The sequence below is a fragment of the Oryzias latipes genome, chromosome 23 (assembly GCF_053564925.1).
Source record: "Oryzias latipes strain Hd-rR chromosome 23, Olatipes_Hd-rR_3.1".
Classification (NCBI taxonomy): Eukaryota; Metazoa; Chordata; class Actinopteri; order Beloniformes; family Adrianichthyidae; genus Oryzias; species Oryzias latipes.
This window is the reverse complement of record NC_136259.1, coordinates 13,850,929-13,872,332: the sequence shown is the minus strand read 5'-3', so window position 1 is coordinate 13,872,332 and position 21,404 is coordinate 13,850,929. Positions and strand designations below refer to the sequence as shown.

General features: G+C 43.1%; 1 protein-coding gene and 1 long non-coding RNA gene across 2 annotated transcripts; one reads left to right on the top strand and one right to left on the bottom strand.

Annotated features, from left to right (window-relative positions):
- Positions 1–1,339: 1,339 nt before the first annotated feature.
- On the bottom strand, positions 1,340–15,502 carry dera (deoxyribose-phosphate aldolase (putative)). The gene is made up of 9 exons (XM_004082994.4): positions 15,243–15,502; positions 13,082–13,179; positions 12,062–12,209; positions 6,772–6,867; positions 6,554–6,688; positions 4,670–4,798; positions 2,129–2,241; positions 1,595–1,744; positions 1,340–1,525 (listed from the first exon to the last, which is right to left on the bottom strand). Exons 1-9 carry the CDS (start codon positions 15,271–15,273, stop codon positions 1,469–1,471), a joined length of 957 nt encoding a protein of 318 aa, XP_004083042.1. The 5' UTR covers positions 15,274–15,502; the 3' UTR covers positions 1,340–1,468.
- On the top strand, positions 14,797–15,347 carry LOC144989359 (uncharacterized). The gene is made up of 2 exons (XR_013653503.1): positions 14,797–15,040; positions 15,128–15,347. It is a non-coding gene; the product is annotated as an uncharacterized LOC144989359 (long non-coding RNA).
- Positions 15,503–21,404: the final 5,902 nt, after the last annotated feature.

Below are 21,404 nucleotides of genomic sequence, written 5' to 3'. Positions count from 1 at the left end.
AGCTCTTCCAGGTCTATCCCTTGTGTTATCCTAGGCACTTTAGCATTGGGAGTTGGGTCATCTAGACCCACTAGACAGTGGTCTGAACCTTTTTTCTTCAATGATTTGTGATCTTCACTGGTGTCCATGGATTATATGAAATCTTTCTACCTTTATCCACCTTTGTCATGGTAGGGAGAACACGTCAATGTAAGGCCGGGGTCATCTAAGATAGCACAAGGGTTACGTATGTATGAATGCAAACACCATACTTTCTCACTCTCCATCGTCACGGTAACGTGTAAACCTGTTAATGTTACAGCATGAACAGATTTCAGATTCTCACATCTCTTGCAGAAACCTGGAGCTCACACACACACATGAAGGGGCTCAGAAATGTTCAGACTCAGTGACAGAGTCCTGACGCTGCTCTGGACCTCACTGGAACATGGCTACAGGTCCAGAGGATGTCAGGGTGCTGAGGAGCACATAAACAAACACCTGTAGTGGGATTTTTCAGCATCATCATTTGGACATCACTCTGAGCCATGCAGGAGAACGCTGCACAAAGACTTCCTGCTCAACCGACGGCCAATTCCTTTGGTTAAAAGCCCTGGATTGACCGTCGCTTCCAAACCAGAGTCAAGGTTTGCCTCCTGCTCCACCAGGGACACCATCTACCAGCTTCAAACAATCTGGATTAAGCAGGCAGGACTGTGGGGGTCATGTCTGCGGGCGTGTACCTGCAAGACCTCCTGCAGTCATGACTAAAATCCTGCTGTCAGCTCTCCAGTTGGACTGTACCAACACCACCACCACAGGGGGGTACTGCTCACAGTCTCGTAAATTCATGAACGCCGTTTACCTGCTTAGTGTCTGCAGACACAGCTGAGTGTTTAGGTCAGGAAACTCCTCCGAATCCCTGATCACAGCAGTGGAGAAAGAAGGAATGTTGGGTCATAAATTCTTCGCAGGTTTGGCCGTTTTGATGCGGAGTACGCAAAAATTGTTCCAATCGGGCACAAACCTGATCAGTTTACGAGCTGTTGGAAGATTTTTTTAACCAATCAGCAGCAACCTTTATGTCCATACCTGTGATTTTGTGGCACATGTGTAACGTGATGCTCCACTCTTTTTTTAAGTGAAGAAGAGAGAGAAATTCTCAAGTGAAAATTGTTTTGTTTGCTCGTGTTTTTGAGTTTCAAGTGCATTTTTCTGTGTCAAGTGAAAAATAATTTTTGAGAATACAAATATTTATAAAGTTTTACACTTAAAACACTGAGTGTTACGTTTTGGGATAAATGCAAAAAAATGACTCCTTAGAAAAACAGCAGACAGCGTTTAGAAACGATGCAGACAGTTTCTGAATGGTGAAAAATTCCATTTAATATTTTAAACGGTGGCGTGGAAGACAGAAAAGTCAAAGCAGACTGAGCAACATCTTCATTTTTTTCCTTTCTTTACAGAGGAGTCTGGAGGGGGCGTGGCTTCAGGCCATCGGCAGCTCATGATGGGCGGCGTATTGTCCGGTCACCTCATGGTAGATCTGTGAACGAGGCAGACGGTTAGGTGAAGCCACCAACCGGTGCGCTGCAGGCCGGGACTGTTTCCTCACCTGCCTCTCGATGTCAGCCAATAAGCTGCTGGCTCCAAGCCGGAACAAGTGGGGGTGGAGCCACTCGGAGCCCAGCTCCTCTTTGATGAGAGTCAGCCAGACCAGAGACTCCTGAGCAGTGCGGATGCCCCCCGCCGGCTTAAAGCCCACCTGCAGGAACACAGGCCGCAGCCTATCACAGCTGGAGGTGCAGAAGAGTCCGGTCCAAACATTTCAGCGCTCTCTGCCTCTGTTAGGGTTCAGAACGCTGCAAAACACTCAGAAAGTGGCTGAGGAAGACCATCCAGTCCAACCCAAGGAAAACATTTCTAAGTCTGTCCGGACTGAAGTTCCTTTGCTCACTGTGGATCATCTTCAGAAGGTTTATATAAAGACCGCTCCTCCTCCAGAGTCCTACAGCTTTACTCTGATGCTCCAGATGCAAGGAAAGGCTTTTGCTGACAGTTTTTCATATGAAGATCAAATTATTTCATAAAAAAGAATATAAATTAAGAAAAGCGTTAAACTGAAACAATTTGTGAACAATTACTTTACCTTGTGTCCTGTGCACAGGAAGTAATCTCGGATGGCTCTCAGCATCACTATGGCAACGGGGTACGTGGCGTTGACCGCCTCCTTTCCCGTGGACGTCTTGATGAAGTCGGAGCCTGAGCGTTGGAAGAAGAAGAAACCAGGTTTCTTTCATAACTCATAAACGTAAACATGAAAGACAAGGCATCGATGGTTCCACTCACACCATTACGCATTGACTGTATAAGACAGGCATGTCCAAAGTCCGGCCCGAGGGCCAAATGTAGCCACAATTCAAGTTCAGTCTCCTGACATGAAATCAACAATATGCAGCCTCAGCACTTTCTAAAAGCAGAGTTTGACTTTTAGAGACTAAAGTTGAGTCTAATTCGTTGTAAACCTGTGGCAACCCTGTCACTGCACCTTTCTGTGACACTTTTTTCCTTTTTCTAAAATGTCCACTGTAAACAAAATGAACAGATTTGTTTCTCTGATCAAAACCAGCGTTTGGTATTCCTGACTAAAATAAATATCTTTTTCATGTTCACATCATTTACATATAAAACGGTGAACATTTAAAGAGCCTTTATCATGAAAAAAATCCACTTTTTGAGCTTTTGAGTGTCAACAACCCCAAAGCGGTATTTTGATCCATTCACACAGTATTCCTCTAAAAACCTGCTCTCTGAGCACCAGCCCCTCCCAATCCACCAAAATGAGTGAGTCCTTACATTGTGGGTCCTCACATTCTGACGTCACAAAGTTAGGACTTGTTCCCTCCTGGACATTTTTCCATTTTGTGAAAAAAACATCAACGGAGTCAACTTTTTTTCATCTGAGCCGGAAGTAAACCATATTTTAAGGATGACATCACACTCGCTGAAACTCTATTCAGAAAGATAAGACCAGGTTCAATAGCTGGTTGGTCATGGGACAGGTCCCCTCCTTTAGTGAGGGCGGGGCTCCAGCCTTTGCCCGGGTCAGACATGAACATATGGAACTGCCTGAACGCTCATTTCTCTTCTTTGTGCTCAGCCGGTTTATCAGCGGCGAGTAAAAATAGAAGATGGAGGGCGGAGCAGAAAGAAGGATTCTGCGAGGAATGACGGCTCATTAGCCGACAGAACTCCAGAACATTTCCTGCTTCATTAAAACCACCTTCTTCCAGACCGTTTTAGGCCTCCTCTTCCTCCAACCGCCATGATCCCACAGATTCGTTCTGAGGAGTCTTAATTAGCAGATAATGAATAAGGGTTATTAAATGTGGGGGGCAGTAGTGAAGCTCCATCCATTTTGGAGGGGGTCGAGGAAAATAGCCTCCTTCACAGATTGATCGCCAACGTTCAGTTTCAGAAACTCGTGTGTGATCCATAAAAACTCACAGATTTACATAAAGACTAGAAAATCTTTTTAATAATCATCTCTAACAGAGTTGTTTGGAGCGGCTTATTATGGGATGGACAGTTAAGCTGCTTCTCGGTGTGTTTAAGCAGCTGTTGCCCGGGGGAACAAAAGCTGAAACATCTGAAAAGAGGATGGAGTTTATGCAGAGGTCGGACATGATGGAGGATCGTGGCGACCTTCAGGCTCAGAGGTCTTCCTCCAAACCTTCTGGACGATCTTCAGCTCCTCTCCTCTCCCTCTCACTATCAGCCGTTAGAACTGATCTGTTTGGAGGAGGTTCAGCTCCTCCAGGAGGTTCCAGCTTCTTCTTTAGTTTTTTTTTTCATTTCAGTCACATTAAAGATAATTGGGAAACCTCTAAAAGCCCTTCTCAAGTGTTGTGTTCTGTGATGCTACCTTCACACCAGACATGTGATGCGTGTTCAAGAACACGGTAAAAGCGCATGATAATCTGGCAAATCTGGCTCCAGGCTTTTTCTGTCACAGCTCTTTTTCTTTCTTTATTCCGATAAATGAAAGACTTGGTGTCTTAGAATTCCAGCCAGGCACAAACCGCAATTATTCCTTTCTCCTTCATGATCAATTTTCAAACCGTTGGTAGAGTTGGTATTACCAAATCCAAGTCTCTGTCTGGTCAAAGTTTAAACTGGTTTAACTTTCAGCATGTTGAATGGCTGCGCACTTTGTATGTAGAGTCCAAAAACGGTCGTAGAAACTTGCATAGCGACACATAAAAGCATGAGTTTCAAACACGAAGGCCCGTTTACATAAACCTTTAATAAAAAAACAGGTGGCTTACTGTGGTTATCAAGAGCGATGTAAACGTAGCCTAGGAGTTCAGACATCAAACCCTACTGCACAGATTTACACTGACAATTACAAATACTTCATTTAAGTCTTCTTTCCTGTTCACAGCCTACCAAAGGATTTTAGGGTTTTCTCTTATCTTCCTTCACATTTGCTCAGATCAGCTTCATCTCAGTGAGTTTACAGTAAACCCAAACCTTTACACAAAGCTGTGATTATTTGGCCACGCCCCTTTCTTTATACCTAAACTGACATGAGATAATCCATGTCTGATTAAAAAAGGTTTACAGAACGCTCTGACATGAAGCGGTAATGAAGAGCGGAGTTGTGTTTGTGTGGCGCCGTGACACTGACCCGCCATCATGGCCACCATGCTGGCCTTGTAGACGTTGCTGAGGGTTTCCAGCTCGCCGACAGCCAGGATGGTCTTCATGTGGGCGTCGCCACAGGCCTCTCGGAACAGCCGGATCTCATTGAACATGGCTGGAAGACAACCAGAACTGAAACTCACCATCAAAACAAGACTCTCGGGTCAGAACCAAACCTGCACTTTACATATTCATGTCCACTCCTGCTGAACTGAATGAACACACCTGTGAGAGATGCAGGACGGGCTCACACTGTCAGCATTAGAAAGATCACTTCAATGCAAATGATGAAATGCGTTTCAAACTTTGCACATTTAAAAAAACTTGCAGCCTGGAAGACCTTCATTTTCTTTTGTTCCTCTGTGCTTCCTGGACAACCTCCTACAGATGGAACGTCTTCCTTTAATCAAGCTGGTCCCACAATATCTCATCAGACACATCATCACCTCCCAGTTTTCTGGGCTTTGGTCCTTTTTTCTGCTTTTTTTTTTTTTTTGGTCTGAAGTTCAGCCTGTGTGGCTCGTCTTCTAACAGATGTTCCAGTATTTTCTGATGCTCATCAGCATCTTTCTTTTGTCCTACAGCAGAAGTTTAGTGACTTGGTCCTCATCTGGTTTATGACTTTTATTTTTACCATGTCCTATAAAAACAGCACATAGCTCAGAGTAAAGAAAAAAACACACCCCATAATATTTCTACTCTCTTTATAATCTGATTCTAAAAGAACTTTTATTTTGGAAAACTGCTGGATGTTCTCCACCACACCCGACTCTTTTTTGGCGCGTCGCTCGGTCACGTGACGTAAATCAATCTGCTGTTTTTCTAAAGCGGCTGCGCCGATCACCATGTTAAAGCCTTGAAACTAACAAAGTTGACAAAAAATGAAAATACTTGGAGAGTTTCTTTTAGCAGAAAAGAGCCTTCAGTATCAAAATAAAAGAAAGCTGCATTTAACAGACAAAAACCAGGAGTCTTTATTCCTAATATGGATTTATTGTGACAGACCACAATAATAATGCAAAATAATTAGCAAATGGTTATGTAATGTTACGAGGATGCTGCTAATAAAGTCCTTCAACTGGTGGATTCATGTTTATTTTAGAAAATACCAACTTAATTGATCTTTTTTTTTGTATCCGTCGCACCTTAAAGGTCAGACAAGGCTGAAGTTGGCGTCTGATTTTTTAACTTCCACTTTGACGGGAATGGGTTAAAGGGTTAAATTCTAGATCAGATTTTAATGGTTCCTATACTAAATCTGGTGTATAAATAGATTTTAAAACAGCTGCCAGTATTTTAGAAAGGGTGAAGATTAACTTTACCCTCAAAAGTTAAGGAAAACTGGCAGCTAAAATAAAAATCAGACGCCGACTTAGACATAGGCTGGTTTGTGAAAATATTTGTGAAAACTAGTGGGTTGCCTACAAGGTTGGAGACCACAGCTGTTAAGGATGTTCCACCACCATGGTCAGTATTGTCTGATTCTGTCCACTTGAACTAACCGGTCTCAGCAGATGGTTCCTCTGACTGAGTCGAGTTCTACTGCAGGTTCCTTCCAATGTTCCATTTAGAGGGACTTTCTTCCACTGTCTCCTTTAGCTTTCTCAGTACAACCGTTTCCCCAAAAAACTCTCAATGAAAATGGCGGGTGACTTTGACAGAATTAAGACAATCTGGCCTCATTGGAATAGGATTATAACAATGAATGGCTAATGAAGCTTAAAAGAATCAGCAAATCCATCAGTCGTTTACATTCTAGGGTTTTGAAAAGCAGAAAAGAAACAGGAATTTCCTGGAATTTTTCTGTTGAATCTGAAATCTGATCTGAAAAAGCTAAAGGCATCAATCAAGAATCTTCTTCCCGTCTTACCTTCCCACTGCCCTGTGAGAGCCAGCATCCGGTTGATGACAATGTCGATCTCTGTGGCTCCGTCGTTCACCGCAGAGCGGACTTCCTGCAGGCGGCTCTCCAGCGGCGTCTGTCCGGCCGGGAAGCCGGTCGCCACTGATGAGCACAGAGCACGGGGTGACGCACAAACACACACTGCAGTTTGTGTTGGTCGACAGTTGTTCCAGGTGTTGTCGTACCTGAGGCAACAGGAATGCTGGAGTTTGCTGCTTTCAATGACCTGACGGCATCAGCAACACGAGAAGGATAGACGCACACTGCAGCTGTAGAGATTCCTGTAACAAGATAAGGGATGGACATGAACCAGTCTGTGTCTCCCTCTGCTGGTTAGAGGCGGTACTGCTCCCAAGCTGTTGTTATTCAGTACAATTGAAATGTCCTTTTCTTTGTGTTTTATAGACTAAACCAGGGGTCGGCAACCCAAAATGTTGAAAGAGCCAAATTGGACGAAAAAAACAAATATGTTTGGAGCCGAAAAATATTAAAAGCCCTATTTAAGCCTTATAATGAAGGCAACAAGTGCAATATGTGTCTATATTAGATATTTTAGCCTACTATCAAAATGACTAAGTTGCTTGAAACACATAATGAGCATTATTAACGATTAAATGTTTATTTGCCCTGCAGTGCATTCTGCGGAGAGCAACGCGTCACGTGACTGCTCTGTTGTGCAAGTTTAACTTCATTACAATATTAATGAATTATGTTTCATTGCTTTGATAAAATTAAAGAAATTTAATAAAGAAATCTGATTTTTGATCTCATTTTTAGTTTGAGGATTCGAAGACAAAACAATAAAATGGAACGTGCATGACGACGCTTCAAGCATTTGCGGCGCCTGGAGACTTTCATTTAGCTCGTTTAGATGGCCTGTCAGTCACATCCACCAAAAAGTGCAGCTTTTCCAGCCACCCAGCATCTTCCAAGTGCGGGTAGTTCAGGTCTTTGCTTTTCAGGAATGTTTTCACATGTTCTAAACAGACGACAAAGTGACAAAAAGCGTCACCCCGGAGAGCCATCGGACTTCGTTTTCAACTTCATCAAGCAATGCACGGAACTGACGGCAGTTCCATTTACATCAGCCAGCTGTTTAGCGGTCCGCTGAAAGTTAAAAAAAAGCCCCACTGGTAGCAACGTGTGTCGTAAGCTATGACGCACATCTCTGTTGACAGAAATGCTGAAGCCTTATAATGTAATGACCCAGCCGGACTGTCACCTGAGCTGCGTAGCAGCAGCTAAACTGGTTACCAAGAAACTTTTAAAGAGAACTGTCCATGCCTTAAACAACTCACAACCCAGCACAGTCTCAATGACATATGGCTAGCAGGACAGGCAAATTCTACTTCTCTGCATCAAGACCACTTGTTCCAGTGCTCACAATCAGCTCAAACAGCATGGACCTGACTTCAGTTCACAACACTCTTACTCAAGGTTTTACCCTATAACTCCCACTTCCCATGAGCCTTAGGGGGTGAAGGCGGGGCTAGTGGCGGTCATGTGCATTTTAGGTCTGTTAGCAGCGAGGGATTTTGGGACGCAGTTTCCTGATCTAATTAGGGCTCAGCATGAGCGTTTCTGTTTGCCCACGTTTCTTTTAATATGGGAGTTTTGTTGTTCCACCTTAGTTTATTCTTCCTGTTATGTTTGTTTCTTTTTGTTGGACCATGAGTGTGGAAGGGAGAGAGGTCGATCACTACAGTGCAATGTTCAACGTAATGCGTGTCAAACAGATTGGGATAAGTAATGCAGGAAAAGTGAGTATACTCTCGGCTAACCTCTCTACTCCCTCCTCTCTGAGTCTCTGTGGAGTCGTGCGACTTGTTTCCAGCGCAGACAGTTGATTGACACTTCAACTTGTAGCCAGATTGGCTTGTTTTCCAGCTGTATGTGACTTACCTGCTGGACATTGCATTATCAATTCTGCAAGCTCTTACAATGGAAAAAATAAAGACTACTTATGTCTTGTTTTTCCTCCTACAGAAACCATATTAAAACAAAACACATTTTAAAACATTTTTGAAAATGCTCCAGGGAGCCACCAGGGCTGCGCTAAAGAGCCGCGGGTTGCCGACCCCCGGACTAAACGCTTCCACTGATCAGTCAGATTTACAAATGTTTAAACATTAAATTTCCTCATCAGAACAGACGCTAAAATCATTTTTCCTCAAAGCAGCTCTGACTTCAGTGTATGTACTGTCTTCAAGAACTGGATCTCTAAGTTTCATTGCTAAAGGGTGAGACCAAAACAGCAGCACCTGATTAGGAGGCCATTAGTCCCCAGCAGAACTTTAATCACTGCTGCTCTGATTGTTTGACCTTTGAACTCGTCTATCACACCTGATTTAATAACTGTCTTATTTTCAGGTCTTTACAGAGCAGATGAGCTCAATCTGGTGAATTATCAAGGGAAAATGTAAAAACTGGATGAAAAACACTGAACTACAGCAACAGTCCACGGGGCTTCTTGAAGGGAGTTGTTTTCTTAAAGATCCACTCCCGCTTTTGCTGTTTTTAAACATGGTCTTGTGACATTTTTCTGTTGATGGACATATAGGAAGTAAATTCAGTTTAAAAAAATGCATTTCTAAGTATTCTTCAGATTGTGGTGATTCAGGAGCAGAAAAAAATGCAGTTAAAAATTAAAAAAGATCGTATTAGTGACGTAGAAAATATACTGGGTGGGGAAACAACCTTCCTGCTCCGCCCCATTCTGATGCCTCCACCTGCAGACAAATGGATCCATGAACGTCTTTGTTTTACTCGTCTAAGCTGAAATCAGGATCTAAACTGTACGGCTGGATTTTACTCACCATTTTTGTTGCCCTGCTAATGTTAGCTTGGGGTTGTGAGAGGCTGTAAGCTAGTGGAAGAGAGTGTAAACGAAGAGCTCTCAGCAGTGGGGAGGGGAGAGGGAGCGGGGTTGTCCCGGAACAACAATCCCGCCCACAACTCTGGGATCTAATGAACTCCTGCCGCTCTGCAGAAACTATGTCCTAGAAAATGATTTTAGCTAAAAATGGCGAAATTGTGATGAAAAGACCACTGGGAACGCTTTGTAAATAGATCAGAAGACGATCGGAGCGGGTCTTAAAAGGACATGTGTCTGGTTGATAACTGAGCACAAATGAGCAGGAGACGACCATCAAACACACCTGTCATCATAGGTATGAAAAGAGTCTGTAAAGGACATGGCTTATGTCTAACTCAGCTCTGTCACACAGTGACAGGAAGTGACAACACAAACCATGGACCATAGACTCAGTCGTAAAAACAGGTTTGTATCTGGTGGCGGCAAAACCACAAGGGAACACCTTAAGCAGTGATGAAAGTCAGGCAAGCAAAAAATCCCTGAACTTTTCTTTGAGCGATATGGCGGGCACAATGCGAAATTTTGGAAAAATACGTGGTCTTAGATGCATTCTGGTGCATTCTGGCAACTAGTTATCAAGAAACTAAGACTAATTGGAGCATCATGATTTGTCATTCAAACCCCTAGTTTGACTCTCCATTAAGGACTTGCTGGTCCTAAAAAAGAATTTGGAAAATTGCTCAAAGTAACACAATCCTACAATCTACGCTTTTCCTTAAAGCTGCAAAACATACAATTGCTAAAATATAGTAACATCAAAGCCCCAAATGGCAAAAAGAACACCAGTAACTATGATATTCTATGAAAATACCTCAGTTATTTATACATTATTTCTGCTTTAGAAATGACTGATGTACAACATCCACTTGCACTGTTTTCTCAAACTATAATTACATCAAAATATGGGATCTGCTTTAAACTATAATTCTATAACATAATACATCAATTCTTTAACACCAATACTAAGTAATCTGGGAAATATCAAAACAAACATAGTGTAGCGACTAACGTTGTTGGGGCTCTGTTAATGTGTTCTGTGTTACATCGTTGCTCCAGTGTGATTGGATGAGCGGGAGAATGGGCGGAGGAGCAGACAATAAAAGAGGGGTCGTGGGTGCATGAGGGGGTGGGGGAGGATGGACGCGTTGATGGAAAGTTCTCATTATCGTTGTGCTGTATTTGGCGTGGTTACGGCCGACAGTAACTGTTCCTAAGTCATTAAAAAGCCTCACGGTTAGAAACGGTCGCCTCAGCTTCATTATTGCGTCAGTGGGACGCTACAATACAAACTAAACTAAACATTGTAAACATTATTTTTTAAGGGAGTGCGGGTCCAAACCATCAAATACTTATAATTAATGTCAACTATACTGAACTAAATCATGGTAATTAGGAAATACAAATAAATTAGATAGAGAAATGTATTCAAAATAAAAACTGAAACTCAAAACTAAAATTGAAATTATTTCAAAATGTGGTTTTGAGATTATTTTACACAAAATAGTATTTGACCTACACTACCTTAAAAATCTTTTTTTTCCAGCCAAGACCACTTCAATTTGTTTTTTATCGTCTTCTCACAACTGAGGTCGTGACCACGCTCAATAATGACGATGCCTGCCATTATTTTAACACAAATTTGATCGCAAACTCTTCAGATGTGTTTGTGAAAGTTTAGCGTGGGTCCGCCAGTTTTGGTCTCTAGGGAAGCGAGTCACGCTGACCACGTGGTGCAGACAGAGCCAATCAGACCCGTCGACGCATCCGAAAGCAACTAAAACGTCCCGTCATTGGTCAATTAGGCCGGGAAGACGGAGAGATGGCCACGACCATAGAGGAAGCGATCTGCGGAGAAATATAGAAAATAAAGCTAAAATTAGCTGATTTCAGACCATTTTTTAATCCGGAAAGCGATTTGTCCGTAGAGATCAGGTCTTTATTTCCCGGAAAGTACGTTCGGTTTGCTCAAAAACCCGGATTTCCGGGAATTCCCGGAAGACTTTCATCACTGCTTAAGGAACAGGTCAGGTACAGAAATAAGTTAAAGTCAATGACGTCAAGTCAGTTATTGATCTATTTTCAAAGTGTTTCCAGTGGTCTTTTCATTATTATGATGTTGTTTTCGGTCAAATCCAAAAACCTGTGTCCTTTTCTAGGAAATAGTTTCCGCAGAGCGGCAGGAGCTCCTCAGAAATTCACCTCTGAGTTGTGGGCGGTACTGTTAGCACAGAGCAACACTTCAGATCCAGATTCCAGTTCAGATGAGGAAAACAGAGACATTCATGGATCTGTCTGACAGAATAGAGCGGAGCAGGGAGCTTGTGGCAGCCCATAATAGTTCCCATGTAACAACTACAAAAGCATTTTTTTTCGTCTGTTTCCGATTCTCAATGATTTGAATAAAGAAAAACTCAGAAATGCAATTTTGATCTTAATTTTCTTTCTACATGTCCATCATCATCATCACCAAAATCATAATTTTCATCAGAGTTGGACTTTAGTCAATTCAAAGTTGCCTCAGCATTTACCCGACAAGCTAATTATTATCATGGCTGAATTGTTTAGCATTGTGGTGGTAATAACAAGGATAAAAAAATGACCTTTATCATGCATGTCCATCTTCCTGAGCAGGTCGTGTCTCACTGGCTGGATGGCTTTCATGCAGAGTCGATGGACGTTGGAGGGCGTGTCATCTCCAGACAAGGTGGTCAGATCAATGCAGGTAACGGCCTTCAGCAGCCAGGCAGACTGTCAGCAAAGCATTAAAAACAGAGCACAAAGTGTTGGTTCTTCCATCTTCTCCCGGCATAAACACACATAAAGGGAAAGTAAAGAAGTGAAATTGTTCTGGATGGATCTCATTTGGTCTCCAGTGCGACTGTGAGGAACCTTAAAGACTTGACCCTCACTTAAATCAAGTTTCTAGAACTTTCTCCTTTCGGATTGGAAATATTTCTAAAATCCGAACGCCCTGTCTCAAAGTGATGCAGAAAAATGACCTCATGCATTTGTTACTTTAGGATTAAACGGCTGTGATTCTTTACTTTCAGGCTGTTCTCCAAAATGCTGCTGCCAGAGTTTATTGAAAATGGGTAGAAGGTCATATTTAACACATTTGAAGTTCTCTCATTTTGTCCTGTTTGTTCAAAATAGAGTAGATTTCAGAACTTGAGAGACTTCATAAATATCTCAAAGATCCCATATATTTACCCAGCTGAGCATTTTGTTCTCAGTCTGCTTGATTAGCCGTTTAGGAGGTTTCAGAGCCTTCAGCCGTCAGGCTCCTCTTAGACCGAACCAACTTCCTGTTTCTGCTCAGGAAGCAGATTCTTCCTCTCTGCTTTCCGCTAAAGCTGATAGTGGAGGTGAACCTGGGGTAATTTGGCCTTCTTTCCAAGCAGCCATTCATTTTCTGCCACATGCTAACTGGAAAGTCCAGCAGCCCCCCCTCTGTGGTGACCACACCAGACCCCACCGTGGGCAGGCAGGCCGGAGCTCATGCCAGAGAGAAAACGACACATATTCAAGCTCATTTTTGATCAAAAAAGCAGAAAACAGCAAAGACAGGAGAGATAAATGTAACGTGTTAGGAGTAAAGCTTTGGAGGTGTGCAGACTCACCTGCCACTGTTTCTTAGGAAGCTTCTGTCCTTGAATGCTCTGAGCCCTCTTCAGGACCGCCTGTGTGTTCACCCGCACTCTGGAGACCCATTCCAGGTCTGGTTCCAGGGAGGAGAAAACAAACAAGAAAGACAAGAAGATGGATCAATGCAAGCAGCTGGCTGCTTTTCATTTTACTTTGGGATTACTAAAGCTTCTATTCTATTTTATTCCATTCTATTCATGATAGATCATAATCGTTCTCCGAGTCTCATTTCTGCCTGTCCAGCTTCACACTAACCACAACAGTCCAGCACATAATGCAGATGTTCCTCCATACAGCAGATGGCAGTATGCTCTATTCTCATTGGTTGATCATCCGCCAATGAATGAAAGATGAATTGATGAATTATAGAAAAAAGGCGGGAAAAAGGTTTGTCTAAAAAAAAAAACGTCATTTTACTCAAACCAGATTTTGGTGTCAATGAATACATGAAATAATAAACAAAACAAATGTTTTGGTTCATTGACCAAAACCATTGACTGTATATAAGAACTGGACTGATTGATTTCAGTCACCCATAAAAATATGGTTTACTTCTGGCTCCAACTAAACAAAGTCAATTCAGTTGCCTTTTTTTTTATGATACACGCATCGCCATGTTGGAACCAGACAACATCAGTACACAGTGATTGGTTTGAGACAGTCTGAGTCATTGTTTCTATGGCAACCAAACTCACCAATCAGGAGTGCGCTTGTTGGAAGTTGACACCCCTACCACTAAATCTGTCAAACGTTTGATTGCACACGCTATTACTGAGGCATCTGATTAGTAAAAGTCTCTGGGATTTTGGCTTCTTGCAGCCAGCAGGTATTTCCTGTTTGGAAAGTCAGGGGGAGGGGTCACTCAGTCCAGTCCTCATACACAGTCAATAACCAAAACTGTAAAAAAACTAACTTTATTTAACTCAAAAGGGTTTTGTACGATACAGGGATTAACAGACACACATTGTCAGGTTCATCCTTCAGTGTCCCAGACATTTCCACCAACATGAACCATCTCTGCTTCCTTCAGGTCTTGTGACTCACAGTGTGACCAAAGTCAGGTCAAACCAATCAAAGACATTTCCTGTTAATTTAAACGTATTTACAGCATTCCTGGAGCCAAAAGAAAAATGAAACACACCCAATGCTAAGCTTTGAGCGAACACCAGACACCATAGGATAACAAGTTCTCATGTCTGGAACAAACATCAACTGCTTCTCTCCTCAGATGGTGCTCAATCAAACAAAGTTAAGACAGTCCAGTCTGGGTTTAGTAAGATAGACACTGTAAAAAATGTCACTGATGAAGAGCAGAGAGCAGTATATGATGCATATGATCCATAAATTCTTTATGTTTCAGATGCTACCTGAGTGTCTCAATCAGGACAAAGACCAAAGAGCTGTCTAAGGACACCAGAGACTAGATAACAGACCTGAACAAGGCTGGAATGAACCGATCTGCAATAAGCAAACTGCTTCATGAGCAATTTTTAGAAAATGATCTGGAGAACGGCCTAGAACTACACAGGGAAACTGGTGAAAGACCTGAAGAGGGTTGGGAGCACAGTGACAAAGGTTACTATGGTAACACACAACGTTGTCTTGGCTACTCCAAAAGGCAGCACATGTCCAGACCAGTCTAAAGTTCTTCAGAGACCATCTCAACGATCAGAGGAGGATTTGGTGACCATCTTCTGATCAGATGAGATCACAAACACCACCTGCCATGTTTAGAGGATGAATGCCGAGTTATTGCCAACAAAAAGGCACTAAACCCACTGTGAAGCACGGGGGAGAGAAAATCATGGTTTGGGTCTGTTTTTATGCAAGAATCACTGATCTGTATGAAGGAAAGGATGAATGGATCTATGGTGGAACATTGAGGAGGAAACGTGTCTGGATCTTCCAGCAGGACCATGATACATCAGAACACCGTAAACATTAAACTGACTTAACCTGCTGGTCAGTCAACCTTGTTAGTTACTCATTAAACCTCAGCGGCTCTCTTCTTTTTTCCAAAGGATGCAACGACGCCTGTCAGCCCCGCAAAGCCCGCGCACCGCAGCTCCGCCTGTCATGGCGACTGGAGCAGAGCTGCACGGAACCGGAACCGTGCGCCACAAACGCGCCACTTACCGAAGGCTGTTCCGGGATTCCTAGACGACATGACCAAGAAACTCAACTCCGACCCTCACGGCCAACTAACTGAGCGAGTCACGTGGACAGCACGGGGCTGTCAAAGCGCTACTTCCGGATCTGTGACGTAGGACGTGGAGCCGGACGGGGAGGGGTGTAATTAAAAAAAAAAAAAAAAGATACAGATTTTGGGTTAAAACTGTTTAATTCACAAAAATAATTATTATTTTAACATAAAGCAAAGAAAACTATTTTGGTTTCACGACTCTACTGATTTTATTTTGAGTAAATTTCACATTCATCAGAAAAGGTGATCAAACCCAAATTTAAACAATTATATCAGGAAATCAAAAATGACGGCTGTCAAGAGACTTAGCTTGTTTATTACTGTATTACGGAATTTGATGTAATGTTTTTCTTTCACCACTGGAAGGTGCAGATTTTCAGGTAATGTATGTTTTGTCACTACTGGTAATGTATAAATGACTTTAAAGTGAGTTAAGAACAAGATAATTGAAACTATGTAAAAATAAACTTAAATCATACGTTCAAAAAATTAGCTAACTATAGAATAGTCTATTTATGACATATTTGTCTATTATGATTTCTGCTTTGCCTGCGCCTGCCTACATCTGCTTTGCCAATATCTGCTTTGCCTTTATCAGCGTTTTCTACAGTGGTGGACAAAACTGTTGCTACCCCTCAGTTAAAGAAAGAAAGTCCCCAATGCTCACTGAAATGAATTGAAAGGTTCAAAAGTAACAAGTTAAAATTTAAAATTAAATCAGCCATTACTTTTGAGTTGTTGATTAATAGAATTATTTAAAAAAACAAACTAATGAAATAGGGCTGGACAGAAATAAAAGACTGAGAACTAAATGCCCAGGGGGCCATGATGAACTCAGGTATGTCCTTTAATTGACATCACAGCTGTTTTCAAACCTATAATAGGTCAGTCTGCCTATTTAAAGGGAGACAAATAGTCACGTTGCTGTTTGGTGAAAAGGTGTGTTCCACACTGAACATGGACAACAGCAAGCAAAGGAGAGAATTGTCCCAGGACATTAGAAATAATGTTATAGACAAACATCGTAAAGGTAAAGGCTAGGGATGGGAATCGAAGCCCCATGAAGCTCTCATGGGGCTTCGTGTAAATGTGCCAGAAAAATGAATGAAGCATTCGGGGCTTTGAAACCACACAGAACAGCGGCATCTGATGGGAGACAGGACGTATATCATCTACTCCACTAAGTTCCTTGCCCTTGCAACACTTCAGTGTGGAAATAAAACAAAGACAATGTTTGAAGATTTGTGAGAAGTGCTTGTGTTACATTGTGAATGCCATGTATAAAGTGAGAATGAGTGATTGTGAACCAGGGTCTAACATGACTGGGTGGGATACATGTTATAGATTTTTATTTAAAAACAGAATTTTCTCCACTGTGCTGGGCTTCAGCCTGTTTCGTCTTTGGCTGACGATTTCGCCAGCCTTGGAGAAGATCCTCTCACAAGGCACAGATGAAGCTGGTGTGCATAAAAACTTCATTGCCAGCTTAGAGATGTGGGTATAAAACCTTGTGGGTAACCCAGTATCTCAGTGGGTCCTCAGTCCTTGAGATGTGGGGTTCCTTTAAGTACCTAGAAGTAAATTAATAGCCTATTGTCATACACCAGTTAAAAATGAGCAGAAGTTATGATGAGGATTCTAATCTTTACTGTACCTCTGAACCTCCACTGTTGCACTGGCAGTTGTGCTGATCACCTGCTGTTGAACCCCCACATGCCTGTCCAGCAGGGCCCAGAGGCCACCATCTTCCTGCTGACTTGAAGGACCTTCTCTAGGTGGCGACTGTGGCTGTGCCTCTGGAAGTAGCGCCTGCATTGTTGCAGCACACTCTTTAGTGAGTCGCTCTATGGCCGTGTGGGCAGAGCCTTGGCTGCAGAACCCCAGCTCTTTAAACCTTGGGTCCAACAAGGTTGCCATTGACAGAGCAGTGACCTTCTCCAGAGCTGAAAACCTCTCATGGTTCTTCAAGTTAGTGGCCAGTTTTTCACCAAGTGGGTGTGTGATCTGACCACACCTGCTTGAGATGTAATGTTTCAGCATTTTGTCCATGGGAATGACTTTGGATGCTGACACTCGTTTTTCTGTCGAAAGCTCAACTGTGACCTCTTGAAACGGTGAAAGAACGCTCAAGCAGTGGTGTATGGCCTGGTAGTCCTCTTAGGTGAGTGGAGGAAGGTCCGTATGGAGGGTGGCCAGAGCTGCCCCCAGTGGCTCTCTCTCCTTAAACAGCCTTTCCAACATATTAAATGTGCTGTTCCATCTTGTTTCCACCTAAGATAAGACAGCAAGCACATTTTAAAGGAGAGAAGAAAGTAACACAATAAACAACTGCAAAAACTTGTGAAATCTTAGATTAAAAAAAAGAAAATGTTTCACCTCTTGTATTAATTTGTGCTCTGGCCTGGCCAGCTGTCGCTGCATCTCTGACAGCTTCTCCTTCGCTGTGGTGCTGGATTTAAAAAGACCGACAATCCTACGCCCCTTACTTCGGATATCCTCTAGTTCAGGGGTTTGGGCAAGGGACTTTTTCACCACCAAATTAAGCATATGTGCAAAACACATTATGTGCCGAAGCAGCAATATATTAGCACATGCAACCATGTTGGGAGCACAGTCTGTAACCAGGCCTGTCACCTGGAAGAAAGATTACATGTTCACAAATCATGTATATTAGGTAGTGGGAGGCCATATTGATGAATGATCTTGTACTTTATTGATCTGGCTCGCACCTTCCCTTTAATTCCCCATTCTTCCATGAGAAGATTTTTGGCCTCAGCCAAGTGAGCTGTAGTGTGGGTTTGGGGAAACTTCAGAACCCCCAAGACCACAGAGGCCAGCTCCACTTAGAATGAACAAAATCAAACTGAGATACATAAACCAAAGCATTGCACAAAGCAGGGGATACCTACCTCCTCGGTGATAAAATGGCATGTTACAGCCAAGTAAGCGTCCATGTTAATGGATGTCCACATGTCTGCTGTAAGGCTGACAGCAGAGGCCCTGCTAACCACATCTAAAGCCTTCTCCTTTTTGGCTTTGTACTTCTCCTCCACCATTCTCCTCAAGGCCTTCCTATTAGGAATTATGTAGGATGGGTCCAAAAGGTTGACAAAAGCCTAATAGTGACAAATAAAATACAGCTTATTATGTACACAAAAACATAAATAATGTAAATGCTATATAATATTAGCCACCTTACCTGGAAGCCTTTGTCTTCAACAATTGAAAATGGTTGTGCATCCATTACAATCATATCCACCAATGCAGAATCAAGTTCTTGCTTTCTTGACACTGCAAAATATACATATGAAGAAATATATTCTTATTACCAATATGAGGTGGATTGAAGGCTTGATTTGCCGACTGCGGAGTTTCAACATGATGAACGGAGCGGAGATGTCGCATCATGGAGGATGTACTATCATTAAATGCAAATTCATGTTTGCAAATCAAACATTGCACCTAAAAAAGAAATGGAAAGAATAAAAATGATTCCTTTCAACTGACAGACATACCTATAAAACTGACATAATCAGCAATGGCTACTAATAAAATAACGTTAGTAGTGTATTACCTTATTTGGAGAAATCAAGTTGAAATGATCCCAAGCCACAGAACGTTTTTTACCGGGTGCCATGACGTTGATTCTTACGATACACGGGAAACAACAGAACTGGTCGGGAAACGTTGTTTCACACGCCCTTCTGATCAAACACACCTGAAATCTCAAACCTGGTTCAGGTGAGTGATGCATTTGGCGTGTCATACGTCATCAATCACGTGATCTGCGCTGGTTGACACACGCTTCGAAACATTGTGCCGAAACACTCTGTTTCATGAAGGTGAACCGCGCGCCGAAGCCCCGTGTCAAACGGGCCATCCCTAGTAAAGGCTATAAAACCATCTCTAAGCAGCTTAAAGGGCCTGTGACGACAGTGGCACATATTATTCAGACGTTTAAGACCCACGGGACAGTAGCCAACCTCCCTGGATGTGGCCGGAAGAGGAAAATTGATGACAAATTGAGGAGACAGATAGTTGGAACTGTATCCAAAGAGCCAGAACAACCTACAAAGACATTAAAGGTGAACTCCTAGATCAAGATACATCAGTCTTAGATCGCAGCATTCATCGTTGTTTGAGAAAGAGTGGACTTCATGGGAGACGACCAAGGAGGACACCACTAGTGAAAGGAAATAATAAAAAAACGAGAATTGGAATTTGCAAAAATGCATGCTGACAAGCCACAAAGCTTGGATCTCCCCCTCTCTCCTTCTAATATTTCAACAAATTATTAAGTTATGGGTAGCGTCCAGCCCTATTTCAGTAGTTTTTTTTTTAAATAATTCTGTTAACTCAAACGTAATGGCTGATTTTGATTATTTACTTTTCAATACATTTTAATTTATTGTTACCTTTGAACCTTTCAAGTCATTTCAGTGAGTATTGTGGACTTTCTTTTTTTTAACTGAGGGGTACCAACAATTTTGTCCACCACTGTATATCTGCTTTCGCCAAAGTTCGCACCAAAGTTCTATCTTCCAATCAGTGGCCTTTAAAGCATATGGAGGGCAGGTGGTTATGCTAATGGATTCAGCAGGTGATGCCAGCTGCTTGGATGGACAAGAACCAGGAGCACAAGTCGGGAACAAAATGAGAAAAAGGCTTTCTTCTGGGTCGCAGCAGGAATTCTTTGAAGTGCTCCAAGTTCACCAACAGGGTCCAAAGAAAACGAACGTCTGTGGTTTGCCCAACAAAAAGTCTCCTTTAGTCTATAAAATCACATTTAACCTTTCACATTTCATTTTTTTTTCGTTTTAATATCAAAATATAAATTACAAAACATCTTGTCGTTTTCTCTCTACACTTGATGAGAGGCCGTTCTGGGTGGCTGGCTGCTGTGGTGTGGGTTGGGGGGTTTCTTGGCCTGGCCCCCAGGGTCAATGATGCATCCAGAGCAGAGGGGTAAAGGGGTTAATTTATTTCATTTAATTTTCATTTAATTTTGGGTTTCTCTGGGGAAAGGGTTTAATTTATTTATTTTGATTTTATTTAACAATTTTATACATTTATTTATTTATTTTTCTTTTATAGGTGTTTTTATTTTTTATTTATTTATCTATACATGGGGGGTGGGCTGGGCGTTGTGCTAGCTAGTCCCTTAGGAAGGTCAGGGGCATGAGTGGTCGTGCTGGACCTCCTGCCCCTCGGTTGCGCGCTGGGCCCCTTCTTTGCTGACTGTCTCTCTGCGCTGGCGCTGTCTCCGCAGGCGGAATGGTTATGGTACCTACACCGGCTGGCCACCTCCTGGCTGCTGGGAGGTGAGGCGCTTACTGCGGCTGGCTGGGGAGCCAGTCGCTCGGGGAGAGCCCATCCGCCTGCTCCTTCTTGTTCCCACCCAAACAAATTTTGAACACTTTTACTCGCATATTAGACACCTTGATTCATCTAGTCTTGTGGGGATTGGTCTAGTGAACGGGGGCACGGTGAAACATCCGGGCTCATCTCTCACCGGTCCGCCCCCCAAGTTTAACTTTTACTTTAGATACCATACACTGCATGTTGGAACCACACACACACACAGAGAAGGACCCTGGGGTTGGGGGGTTGCTGCTTGGCAGCAGTGGGGCCTGCCACACGACTGGAGACCTCCCATTTTACCTGCAGCACATATACTGCACCCCCACACCACAATACATAGGTGGGATCGGGGAGGGGTGGCCGGTCTTCACCCGCCTGGTCCTCTTAGGGCGACCTGGCGTGTGGGGATCCTGTTGGCCAAACCGCCGGTTGGGTGTGCAGTGCTGGTGGGTTGGTGGGCTGGAGTGGGTTACAGTGTGGCGACGGGTGGTGGGGGGCCACCAGAAGAATGTGTGTGTGTGACAGTGAATGGGTGGGACAGACCTGGGGGCTACCTCGCCGGGACCCGCTGAGGCTCACCCTTCCTCTTACAGAGTTCGGAGGGCATGGGGGGCGATACGGGAGGAGGGGTTAAGGAATGTTTTGGGTGAGGGGGGCTATAGAGGGTAGTGTAGTGTGGGGGGAGGTAGGGGTGGATCTGTGGTTGTGTCATCATCTTTGGGCTGCTTGGGTCG